Source organism: Phyllostomus discolor, chromosome 12 (genome assembly GCF_004126475.2).
Source record: "Phyllostomus discolor isolate MPI-MPIP mPhyDis1 chromosome 12, mPhyDis1.pri.v3, whole genome shotgun sequence".
Taxonomy (NCBI): Eukaryota; Metazoa; Chordata; class Mammalia; order Chiroptera; family Phyllostomidae; genus Phyllostomus; species Phyllostomus discolor.
Window position 1 is genome coordinate 13,902,832 of NC_040914.2, and position 13,207 is coordinate 13,916,038.

A 13,207-nucleotide genomic window follows, 5' to 3' on the forward strand; every position below is an offset into this window, starting at 1 on the left:
ACAGAATATCTCACATTTTTGAACATTTGTTGATTAAATTCAATTCTTCTAAAAATTGTCTAACTTACTAACAAATTTATTTTAGAACATCAAACATTTTATTTGAGGTTTATTAACATAGAGGAGGGAGGTCAGTCATACTTCCTATGCAGCCTGAGAGGCACACTTCCATAACAACAATAACAACAACAACAAAAATAGTAGATAAACACAAAGATAAGCACTATATGAAGGTTTCTAAATGCCTTAGTAAGATACATGTGCTCCAAAAGGGGAAAATAAATGCCTCCTCATGTCAGTTATCTAAGATAATGTTATCAGTGATGAAAGTGACACCAGGGATAAAGTCAGCTCTACTGATAGCAGTTCAGCAAAGTTTAAGCTATGGTGACATCCACTCACTGACAATTCAGGGATCTGCCACCTCTATGAGCCTATTATGGCCACAGTAATCTGGGTCATGCTGGTCATATCATCCAGACTGAAGAAGCTGCTCTACTTGTACTTTAATGTCATCAATAATACAATAATAAAAAGTGATTTATCAAGCCTCTGGTGACACCTACTTAGACAATAACATGCAGATTTCTAGGATTTATAGCAAGGATGTGCCTTTTACAAAAATAAAACCAATAACCAGTCTTTTTTTTAGACTGGTTTTTATGCCTCAGGAAGGATAGAGTCTGAATAGGGGAGATAATGGACCCGGTAGCTAGAACTACTCATCATGGCCTGGGTCCTATGACACTAGCTAACATAATAACATCAGGTGGGTAGAGCAGCATGCATCACAAATAAAAATAATATATCCTGGATTAGACAAGGAAGGAAGCCCAGATCATTGGCATCAATTTCTACAGCACTATGACCTGTTATATAGATCTTACCAGAGGACTCAGAGAAAGGTCACTTTGATTAGTCAACAAAAAAATAAGTCTCCACAGACTCCAAATTCACCACAGCCATAAGTCTCCCCTCTTACATACAGTCTTTTAGCCAATCCCTTGCCTGTCCCCAGTTTTCTAGTCATCTTTCCTCACTGGTACACAAATTCCCTTAGACCTGTGTAACTTGTTGATTCAGCCAAAGCACACCTTGTGGTACAGGGATTAAACAGGACTTTTTACAGGACAACCAGACTCTGTGAAATCCATATCTCCAGACCACACTTTGAGAGTCAGATTCAAACATCTCTTCTTTGTTGGACTGGAGACTGGATGTCTCTGATCATTAATTGGTTTTACCCCCAAGATAGGCTTCATTTCAAACCTTCTTGTAGTCTGCCTCATCCTCACTCAAAATTTCTTCCTGACACAAATATCTACACTACCTCACCTCACATTATGCATTCATGGTGTTTCCAATCTTACAACTGTTCATCACTGTCAAGACTGCTACTCCACCCCCACTGGATTCTCATTGATTTTTCTCCCTCTCCTTTATCCTAAGTCTTTTGTTCCATGACTGCTGGTATCCTGTACACTCAGTGTTTCCCCTTGTTCCATTGTCAGAGCATTTGTATGAGCACTTAAAAACTGTCTCACCCCTGACACTATCCCAGTCTGTAAGATTGGCACCTCCACTTTCCTGCAACAGCTACAGTTGTTCCTCCGTCAACAGGTGCTCAACTCCTTATTCATATTTTTCAACCACAAAATGACCCCCCAAAAGATCTCTTTTTCATAACACCCCTACATCCCATTGAACCTTTACAGTGCCTAAAACCCCCAACCTGTTCAGGCTTTACAATTTCTAATCCTGACTCTGAAGACCCCATCCACCTATGACACTTATTTTATCCACCTCTTTTACATACAATCCACTTCTTGCTGAACCTCCAAGGATCTCAGTCAAATGCCCCATGGGTGATTAGAAGCAGGAAAGAAAACAGAAAAAAAGGAATGATTTATTTCCCATTTCCCAGGTTCTGGTTGTGAAATATCTAAGGACAGACATGTGGTTTTGAAACCAACAACGAAAACAAAAATCAATGAGGACACTGATGTCTGGCCTAAACTCCAGGTGAGAGAGAGCAATCAAAACAGGGTCACATACTTTGGGCATGAGGACAGGTAACAAGACAGGGGCATGCATGTTTATTAGATTTGTTGAGTTTCATGACAGAATAGTGTTTAAAATCCCTGTAATCTTGTTCCTTGAAGGTGCAGTGAACATGGATGTCAAATGAGAATGCTGTTGATGATTAGTCTGCTGTAGAGGTGCACCTTTGACTGCCTCTCCCATTTCTCAGATTCTGGGACCAAGTCTCCTTGGAGGAAATCTTAGGCCACAGAACAATGTGGGCACTCAGGATAACTCCTGATGCAGATGCCAAGACACAGGTGAAGGAAGAAAATGTAAATCATTCATTTGAAAGATTGTAGCCAGATGAAAAAATTAATTGAAGGTTGGAAACTTTGAGCAGTATTGACACAGTGAGTAAAATGACAGAATTAGCTAATTGCAGGTAGGTGTTGGACAAGTTTAACAGGAGTATAACTAATTTAAAAATGTAAGAAAAATATTATTCAAGCCCACTCAAGATGGCAGTGAGAATGAACTCAAAATTTCTGAAACAGAAGCCTGGAAGGAATTTAAGAAGATCATGAAGTATACACATCTGTGTTTCTTAAATGGCTCTACACAAAAGAAAATTAATTTTTTTTATGAAACCCTGAAATGAGGTCATTTTACATCTTGGTTGTAAAATTTCCCATACAAGTTAGGCTTTTATATTTTTTTCAGAGACTGGGAAATAAGAATCCCAGCAGAATGCATTTCAGAAGAATGAACCTAAACCTTCTAGACAGATAGAGTAGCAAGAAACTTTGGAGAATACCAGTGTGTATTCCAGAAGGGCAGGGCAAGAATCTGCAATTACAAATGCATGTCCATTTCCAAAGAAAATGCTCTAAAAAAGAAACTAAGAGTCCTGTAGTCAGAATGAACATGTCTAATGATTAGTGTATCTGAGAGAATATTCAACCCTCTAGGTCCTAACAAAACAGCTTTTCACACAGTGTGGAAGAACACAACTAAATCTCTTTCAGCCAAGACTCAGTTTGCATTTCCATCAATCCCTGCAATGTATGAAGAGCTGTAAACTCACAGCCTTTAATAAACAGGTTCAAAAACATTTGAGTGGCAAGATCTTATCTTCCAGAAAGCTGTTTCTTAGGTTCTTCATAGAAACATTAAATCTTTTTCTGTAGTGACTTTCCCTTTGATCAAATGTCATCTCCAAGAAAGAAAAGTATTTTTGATCCTACATCATGGCTGGGGACACTGGATTTTCCCTGATTTGTCACTTAACTACACAGGAACTGACATTCATCCTACAGTGTGCTCTGGCAAAACTTCTTTTTATGCAAACTTAGATGGGAGTTTTAACAGCCTGTTGAGGGTAGGAAGAAGTACCCACACACTTTACCTGCAGTCTCTCTAGCTTTGTGGAATTCCCTCTTCTCCTAAGAGATACCAAAACACCAATCAGGTCAATCTTACCTTTTTAGAAGGTGAGGTCATTTCTAATTATGTGTCCATTGTTATTAACTAGGACATTGGAGCCAAAGCCTTGGTTGTATTAAGAAAGTTTGCAATTATATCCTATTAACAAAGAGGACAGAGTCATGCTGAACTCATGCAAATAATTATGTTGCTATGAAAACAGTGTAGCTACCCATATGAGTGTTCTTTAGTTTGCTTCCATTGTTTAAAACAGTGCTCATGCGCCCTCCATACATCCACAAGTGGAAGTGTCTGAGCTCAGATTCCTGTGAGCTTATCATGTGCTCCTACCAGTCATCTCAAGACCACTGCTTGTTTTTGGAGGAACTCAGTGTCACTTCCATGGTGAAGATTGTCTTAGAGAAACCAGAGATGGAATCTGATGTGGAATGTGACTATAAGTTACAAATATGACAATGTCAGCTCACATTTTGGGGCTTTTACTGACTCAGTGAAAGTCTTCTAAGGACTTTACACCTCAACAAAAAATCTATTAATATTGCAAAAAAAAAACCCACGAAAAACGTATTCTGAGTTTAATAACACAGAGGAGGGAGTGGTATCACTCATATATTACATGTAATTTGAAGAAACTGATGTGAGAAAAGGTCACATTGGTAACTCTCAGCATTATTTATTTGGCTGGGTCTATGAGGAAGATTCTGTTGTGCCAGTGTAACAGAGCAACATGACCAGTGTTGTAATAATAAATTTTTTGCCTTGGCAGAGGCAGAGAGATGGGCATGACTCTAAGCCACGATGCAATGTAGTCAGAGGGACTTCCTAAGCCTTTGAGAGCAGCTTAGAGGCAGTTTGTGCATCATGGGGCTAGGCATGCTGGGATTAACTATGGCAGATGAGGAAGTATGGGAGTGTTAGTAGGTGTAGCCAATTGTGGAGGAGAATCCAGGCTAGGATTTAAACAAGCAGGATGTCTTCCATGTATGGTGGGGAGAATGAAGGACCTGACAGGACCATGCAAGGGAAGAAGGGGTGATAAAGACTCTCAACAGCTGGCCATGAGGAGATCCTACATGGGATTGGACTAAGAATTGGAGATATCTGAAACATAGCTGATGGTGTTGGAAACTGAGGGACACCTGCCCAGACAAGCATGGATTATGGAGAGGAACCAAGAGAAGTGAGCTGCAGACTTCAGTTTGTTGTTGTTGTTGTTTTTGTTGTTGTTGTTTTTCTTCTGGAAGGCAGTACTTCGGCTGGCATGCTCTGAGACTGGCCTGACTAGACAAAGGGGAGAGGGCATAACAGTGTGTTTGTGGGTCTATTTTTGTTTTCTGAAGGGAGTGAGATTTAATGGCAGAATTATGCCATTATTCTAAACCAGTATTTCTTTTAATTAAATACTTCTTTTCCTTTTTACCATACTATGGCAAGGAAAGCCACACTCCTGAATACAGTAATGGGAAGAACCTAGAGTAACAAAGACCCTGTGGGGAGTAATTTCTGTAACACCAGGACAGATTAATTCTCTCACTAAGCTTCAGACTCATTCCTTTGAATAATCATTGTGTGGAAATAACATTTGTGTAACAGGTCATGACCATGGGATCCTTGTATTCTGTGACTATAGTGTTGGTGACTAGGAGGATGGTTATTTTCATGGACTCTATAGAGAAACATATGATGTTACTTTTTCAGAGTGGGCTTGGGACCTGGGGCCATGCTGCTTCCTCAGAGATCTCAGCCACCCATAGTATATAGTAGGCTCTGTAAAGTTCATGAGGGCTTGGTTCTGACATGGCAGAATGACCATGGTCATTATTGTGATGACAATGTATAAAAAGTGGACAGCACCTTCTCTCTGATTTGAAATGACCCCAGGGTGACTCCTGACTTGTTCCTGTGAACATCTCCTTAGTACCAGCACAGGAACCACTTCCAGCTCAGGTGTCATCCACACTATCAGATGACATGTTTTTCTGATAACCTCTTATTGATTCTGTCCCAGAAGTTTCTTAGACTTCAAAAATGTGCAAGTCAGAATCCTCATGTAAACTTCCATAAATGTCAAAGAGGGCAAGATTGCCACCTGTATGTCTCTGGGGTCAATGAAACTTCACTGTAATTGAAGAGACATTTACCTCTCATTAAATAATTTATGAGGAAAGAAAGATAAATCAACCCAATATTCATAATGTTGGATTTTGAGAAGTTTCATCTAAATAATTTCTCAACTCTATGAGACTTTATTTTCTTGGCCAAGGAAATGAATGTCACCCTCAAGTAAAATCCCTAGAGACAAGTTGTTATGATTTTGATAAAAGACAAGGACTGTAGAAATGGAAGGAAACAACTCTATATGTTAAATGCCATGCTTGAAAGCATACAGGTAGCACAATACTATAAAGAGAAACACCAAAATGTTTCCAGATCATGAACCACATCGAGGGTGGAAGAGGAGATATGCATTGGCTGGGTGGAGTGGTGATAGGAAAAAAGAGACAACTGTTTTTGAACAATAATAAAAACAAGATGAAAGATAATGTTTAAACACAAACATGTCAGTAATTTAAATAATTTTAAACAAATTGAACCTCTTATTAAAAGAAAAATATGAAAACAAAACTTTTGTTAAAATCTTCACAGAAGAACCTCATACATCATGGTTGTACAGGTCTTCACCCAAGTTACACTTGTACGTCCCACAGAAATCGAGACACAGGGACACTGGGATGACTACATTTTATGAGATTGACAAAGACCCTTTTGATAGATACTCTCTGAATCATAACACTAGCAAGATAATTTTAAGGAGACTCGTGTGTATTCCAAGTGGCAAAAAAGTCTGTAATTACAAATTGCAATTACATTTCTAAAAAGAACCCTAAAATGTGGAGGTCAGAGGCCTGCAATCAGAAGGACCCTGTCTGAAGGTTAACAACTCTGAGAGAATTTTAAGGCCTCTGGGTAATAACCAAACTTCTTTCTGTACAGTGGATGGAAACACAACTATATCTCTTGCAGCCAAGACATAATTTACATCTGCACCAGTTCCTGCAATTTATCAAGAGGTCAAAATAACTGACACTCCCTGAACAGAGCCAGAACCTGATCTCCCAGAAGGCTGTGCTTCTGGAGATTTCCATTCAGACATTACATTTATCTCTACAATAACTTTCCCATTCACCAAAATTAATCATTACAGGAGAAGTGTGATCCTGACCCTGCAACATGGCTGGTGTCACCAGATTCAGCCTGATTAGTTAGTTACCTAAGTGCAGAGGAACTGACATTCACCACACAGTTTGCTCTGATGAGGGTTTTCCATGAAAAATATGATGGGAGTGTTAACAGCCTCTTGAAGTTAGGAAACGGTAATCAAACACTTCACATCCAATTTTCATCACTTTGGGGGATGTCTTTTCTGCAGGAGGTACCAAAACTCTGAAGATGTCAAGCTTAGCTCTATAAAGTATGAGATCATTTCAAATTCAATGGGCATCAATCTGAACTACAACATTTGAACTAAAGCCTTGGTTTTATTACCAAAGTTTCCAAATATACCTTATTAACAAAAAGGACAGAAATGTACTGAACTCATGCAAATAATTTTATTAGCATAGAAAGAAGAATACTCAAGAGACTTCAGAAATCTTTTGAAAGACATCAAAGAGAAACACAAAAATCAGTATTGCTACTCACATTATTCTCCTCTTGTCCATTCCCATTGTCTACAACAGGTGTCCTCCACATGTGTTCATGGACGAGACACAGAGCTCAAATTCTCTAAGCTCTTTAACTTCTCTCATTTGTTATTACACCACTACTGCTCATCCTCTGAGCGACACACTGTTACAATGACTCCTCCACTGTGGACATGGTATACATGAAAGCAACCCAAAGTGGGGTTTGGTCTGAAATGTGACCTTAAGTCAACAAATGACAATGTCAGCTCACATTTTTCTAGTTTATTGACTCAGTGGAAATCTTTAAGAACTAATCACCCTCAAAACAAGTCCACTGTAATGTTGCAAAAAGTACTTTATTTAGAGTTTAACAACATAGAGGTGAAAGGAGAATCACTCAGATATCACATCCAGCATAACATATGCACTTTCAGCAGAATTCGTGGGGTTGGAGCCTTTGCACTGATAATTGCCAGCATCCCTTCTCTGGACAGGGGCTATGGTGAGGTTTCTGCGGTCAAATGACAGCTTCATTCTCTGTGTGTACTGCAGAATTGTGCCATTGAACAACCACTCAATGATGTCAGCATTTGTGTGGCAAGTCAAGATCACAGCATCCTTATTCTCTGTAACTCTGGTGTTATTGGCTAGCAGGATGGGCACACTCACAAGAGCTGTGGAGAGACAGAGAAAGTGATTCATTGAGAATGGACTACAGACATGCAGGCACATGGCTTCTTCAGGGATCTCAGCCATTCACAGTTCACAATGACTTATGTAATGGTAAACAGAGGGTGGTCCAGGCATTTGGTGGACAATTTTCTAAGTTCAGGTGACAATATTAAGGAAAGAGCTACAACTCCTCTCTGTTCCCATATAACCACAGGGAAAATATTACCAGAGACTCTCAAATAAAGAACAAACTGACCATAAACAGGGGAAGGAGGAGGAGAATAACAAGGGAAAGAAGGAGGAAAAGGTCATCAAGGAACATGTATAAAGGACCCATGGACAAAACCAAAGGGGAGAAGGATTGTGGGTTGTATGTAGGTGGGGTTGAGTGGGATGGGGGAAAGTGGTGGCAGGAAAATAGAGACAGAGGTACTTGGACAACAATGAAATAAAGGATTAACTAATTTTAAAAAGAGAAAAGGCCAGGATTTCATTGGAGAAAATACAATCTTTACAATGAACGGTGTTGAACAGCAATATCCACATGAAAATTAATGATGTGGATCCCTGTCTGATACTACAAACAATTAAGTCAAAATTATATCAAAATGAATTTCATATTAGTATCAAACTAACAAAAATTAAGTCAAATTATATCAAATTCTGAAGGATAGACCTTACCCTTTAAGATGATTTTAAAAATATTGAAAGAAGCATTATAACATTGAAATCGGCATTCATTTCATGAATGTGGCACTAAGAAGACAGGCCAAAAAATAGACAATTTGGATATTCTGAAAATGAAAATGTCTCTTCATCAAAAAGGACATAACACATTGAAAAGTGACCAATGAAATGTGATAAGATATATTGCAAATCATAAGAAAAGTAAAATGTTAATATCTAGAATACACAAAAAACCTCTACACACAACAACCACAAAAGCAAATAATCTGATTTAAAAATGGAACAAAACACTTGAATAGACATTTCTCCAAATAATATATACAAATGGCACATAGTTACAGAAGAAGATGCTCAACACCACTATTATATACAAAATTTAAAATTAAAGCTCTCAAGGTTGAACTTGTTGCTTGTGATCCTGGTTGTGGTTAACTTTGCTCTACAGGAAAGAGAACAAAATGTTCTATGTGGTACTTTTGATATCTTGAAAAGCTTCTTCTATCAGAGTTGGTACTTCATACCTCTTAGTCAACTTGAGTATTAGAACTAACAAGGCAGGTTAGCATATCACAAGAACATGTTTAGGAATCAGGGCACTCAGAGAATGCATGTCCTCCAGCTATATGTCTGGAGGAAACTGCAGACTTTCTCATGTGTCAGTTCAATATCCATGTTGGTTAAGGAAAGACATAAGACAGAGATTCAGAGAGACCACTGCAATTCTCCTGGTTCTTCACTGACCACCTGAGTGCCTGCCTGACCAGAAGCCATTCTTTCCATCTGCACAGACATCTATTGCCCAGCTGAGGTGTGTTTCTATGAAACTCTATTTCCCAGGACATCCTAGACCCTGACTGGGGTTTGAGCAGAAATAAAACATAGAGACCAGAAACAAGCTGATGATAAGTTGTCTACTCAGGCTCTGGTTTAAGTGGTAGGTCAGGTCCTTCCATGTAAATGTGACTGAAAGGAGTCAGTGAGATGATGAATGATAGAGCATAGTCCAAGAAATTATTTAGAAAACAGGAGAAACAGCAGGCAGAAGCTGATAATGGCAGCAGAATCGTGTGCTTTTCCCCTGACCATAAAAGTCATTCTCTCTCTCCTGAGGGCAGGTGAGGACTTGTGCAAATGTAAAATCAGTGTCTTAGAGTAAGTGGGCAGCATGGACTTGCTGTAGTTCTAGCACTTTTGGACAATTTGTGTTAAGTGGCTGTGAGATAAAAATTGGAAAAAAACCCTGAAAATTCTTTTGTATGTGAAAATTATTATTAATACCCCAGCGCCTAATACCAATAGCAAGTCCTATTTTATTAGAGAAAAGAAAAGGATCTGAGATGATGATCTTAGTTCCTGGGACCACGAAAGACTATTCCCTATGGTGAGGATTCCAAGGACTCTGCATCCACATTCCAGGCTCTGAAGAGATTTTGGATCACTCATTCATTCATTCAATTACCATTTATTTCTTCCTAATTCATCAAAAACAACTGAGTGCTTGTTAAAATCTCTTCCTCGAGCTGATTTCAGAGAATAAGAATGAAAAATCATTTCCTTTACATCTGGTGGGAAAGATTGCACCAGAACAGGAAACAAATGAGTTATGTCAAGTCCAGTGCAGGAAGGTGTGTATGGACCACCTGAGAGGGATGACTGGGTAATCTACACTATGACTGTGATTGTTACTGAAGATAATGTTTTTCTAAAGTAAAAATAGATTGCCCCCATTTTTTCCCCTTCACAGACCAAAATGCATCCCTGTGACTGAAGACACCTAAGAGAAAACAATCTGATCCACTCTGTTGGTTTAGGAATCCAAAGACTCCCTCGTAATGCCCCAGACATAGAAAAATTAATTATGTGGATACACACAGAACTCTAGTGGCACTGATCACCTGCTCATGGACTGTGTGACTCTCCTTTACTGACCATATCTCCCTGTTTCTCAGTTTCTTCTCAATTAATATTTGGCTGCTGGGTGTCAGGGTAATGACTGTAAAATATTTAGAGTATCTGACCTAAATCTTGAAATAGAAGAGCTGGTCAAAGGAGGCATCTGTTATTGATTGACTTCAAAAGAGGACTCCTGGCTGATCCCTGGTGAATGAGGAGCTTCCAGGAGCATCTCTTTTTCTCAGTTTCTTTTAAAGGATTGTGACCTTCTTTTGAACTTTCCTGAGACCCCCAAGTTAGACAGTATCTACAAGAACATTGTCTAACTCCGCTCTTCACACAAAACTCAAGTGAGGATAGACCAAATTCCATTTCTGACAAGATGCATTTCTTGGTCAGGAGACCTGACTGGTGACCACCTCAGAAGCCTTGTGACTTGGGCACCCATTGAACTGTTACACACTCAGCTCTTCTGAGGAGGCCAAATCCAACCTAGCACAGGCTCACCAGGGTCCTTGGAGTAAAGCTCCCTGGGACAGGGTTCTTGGGAAGGGTTTCTGAACTGAGCTGTGTACAGATTTCAGGGGGCCTCTTAGACTACACTCTGATGAAGTACAACACAGTCATTCTCAAGGTCAAGTGAATAGGGAGGTGCTCAGGAGGCCAAAATTAGTTGGATCTTCCACTGCTGACATATTCCCATCGAGCTGATCCTTCTGTCTGCATTGACAGTCTGGGAGGGTGAAGTTTGAGAAAGGGACTGAGGTTTTAGAAAGTTTGTCTGCATTCTCTGTGCATCCTGCATTAAGCACTAAAATCCACCCTGAATGAAAATGCCAAGAATAATGGAGGTAGTGTTCAGGTAGTGTTAGTCCTTTGTGTGAAGTTGAATTCACCCCACCTGACACCCAGAGGTCACAGAGCAATCACTCACGGTATACATCAAGCCATCCACATGATATCATTTGCTGGCAACCTTCTTGTAGGATCAATATTGTGTAGATTCCTGAGTCGTTCATGGTGACATTCTGTAACAGCAAGGACCCATCATCCTCTACTATCCCTTGTCCATTTGGAGGACCTCTTACATGTCTGCCAGAGCTTACTGAAAGATATGCAATATTATTATGGAAACCAGCAGTTTCTCCCCTGTACCACATGAAACTTGCTGCATTTTGAGCATTATGGTGGATATGTAGAGTCACATTAGTCCCCTCGACAGCTTCAATTGACTCAACTGTCACTTGGGCTGTGGTGGGCTGGCTCCAGAAGTTTAAGAGTGAAACTAGGAAACAAGAAAAAAAAACATCATTATTAATATCTACATTTTGGGATGGAAAGATGAATCCCTGAATCCTGAACAGGTCTCTTCATATCTCAGCCTTGGTCTGCACATCAGATTGTTTCTCTCAGGTCAAGGTCAGAAACATGGCCCCCTTTACTTCAGCACCTCTGAAGCTTTTATTTTGGGGAGTTTCAAATACTCTTCTGCAGTTGTTTGTTTTGCTCACCCCTTCACTGTGTTCAGGCATAACCTCATACTCAGGGGCATTTTTGAAAGTCACCATGCTAACCACCTTGTATAAAGGTTCTCTGCTTTCCATTTCTCACCTGCCCTACTCTCTTTTTTCATGGCTATTGTGGGTACCTGACATCACATCTAGGCCCTTCCTCGTTCCTCTCTCCTACATAGAACTTGGGCTCAATCACAACAGGGCTTGTCTTATCTTGTACCTCAGTGACTGCAACAGCCCAGAAATGCATGGAGTTGAGTGAATGCATGATGCCAGTGTCATGTACATCTTGGAATCTATTGGCCCATTTCAAAGGTTGGTGATAAAGACAATGCCTAACACTCCTTGTTAAATATTTCTGGTGCCTCCTGATAAACAAGTATATCAGCAGGACAAATAACAGAAAATGCACAGCAAATGAGGGTTTTCTGCCTCTCACTACTTCCAGATTATGAGATTTTCCTCTTCTTGAGCCCCCTCCCTTGCCCTGCTCTGTTCATTTTTCCTTTAGTTTCAGGTCCAATAAGAAGCCTTCTTTCTTGTCTCAAGGTACTGGTGTCTTCAGCAGACCCCAGCCAGTCTCTTTTTCAGATCCTTAGTCTACCCCAAGGAATTGTGTCCTACTCACCAACCAGCAGGAGCCTTTGCCAGTGGACAAGTCCTCTGTGGGTAGATATTGAAGGTGACACCATGGTATATGTTGTCTCTTTTGTGATTGCCTTTCTGAGAAAACCTTGAGGTTGTTTAAGACTCACAGGCACCTCTGTCCAGAATGGTGCAATCTACTCTGTGCCTTACCTGTGCAATGAACTTTATTGTGGGGAATGTTTACTATTCTTGTCATGTGGGCTGGGGGTGGGGTCTGTGCACATTACCTTCACTCTCCCAGCCCTCATTTTTGCCACCCTTGTACCTTGTAACCAGTACTGTTCCCCTATGCTTTGTTCCCTGAGAAATTCTAAGACCCCTCAATACCACACACACACACAAACATGCACTCCCATGTTGTTTCATCAAAAGCAAAAGCCTGGGGGTGTCTGGGTTTCAGGCATTTCCTACAGCTCCCTGTCATGTGTAAAGTAGCCTCCCAAACAGCTCTCTCTGTTTCACATTTGACTTTTCCCTTCGGAGCAGGAATTCTAGAGCTAACTCTGAAAAAGCTTTCAAAATGATGTCACCTCTCTTGTGCATTAGATCCCCTTTGAAACTTTTTCAAAACCTCTATTTCTAGGTGAAGTCTAAAATGCAGCTTCAGCAGATCTCTAGGTAAGGTGGATGCCCATTCAA

The 13,207-nt window shown here is 40.0% G+C and overlaps 1 protein-coding gene across 1 annotated transcript in view; it reads right to left on the minus strand.

Moving 5' to 3' along the window:
* The window catches only part of LOC114511419 (carcinoembryonic antigen-related cell adhesion molecule 3-like), a 178,443-nt gene that overhangs the window by 115,911 nt on the left and 49,325 nt on the right, over window positions 1-13,207 (minus strand). The window contains exon 2 of the mRNA XM_036012783.1: window positions 11,341-11,691. Within this exon, the coding sequence (XP_035868676.1) occupies window positions 11,341-11,691 (351 nt within the window). The remainder of the gene's footprint in view (window positions 1-11,340; window positions 11,692-13,207) is intronic.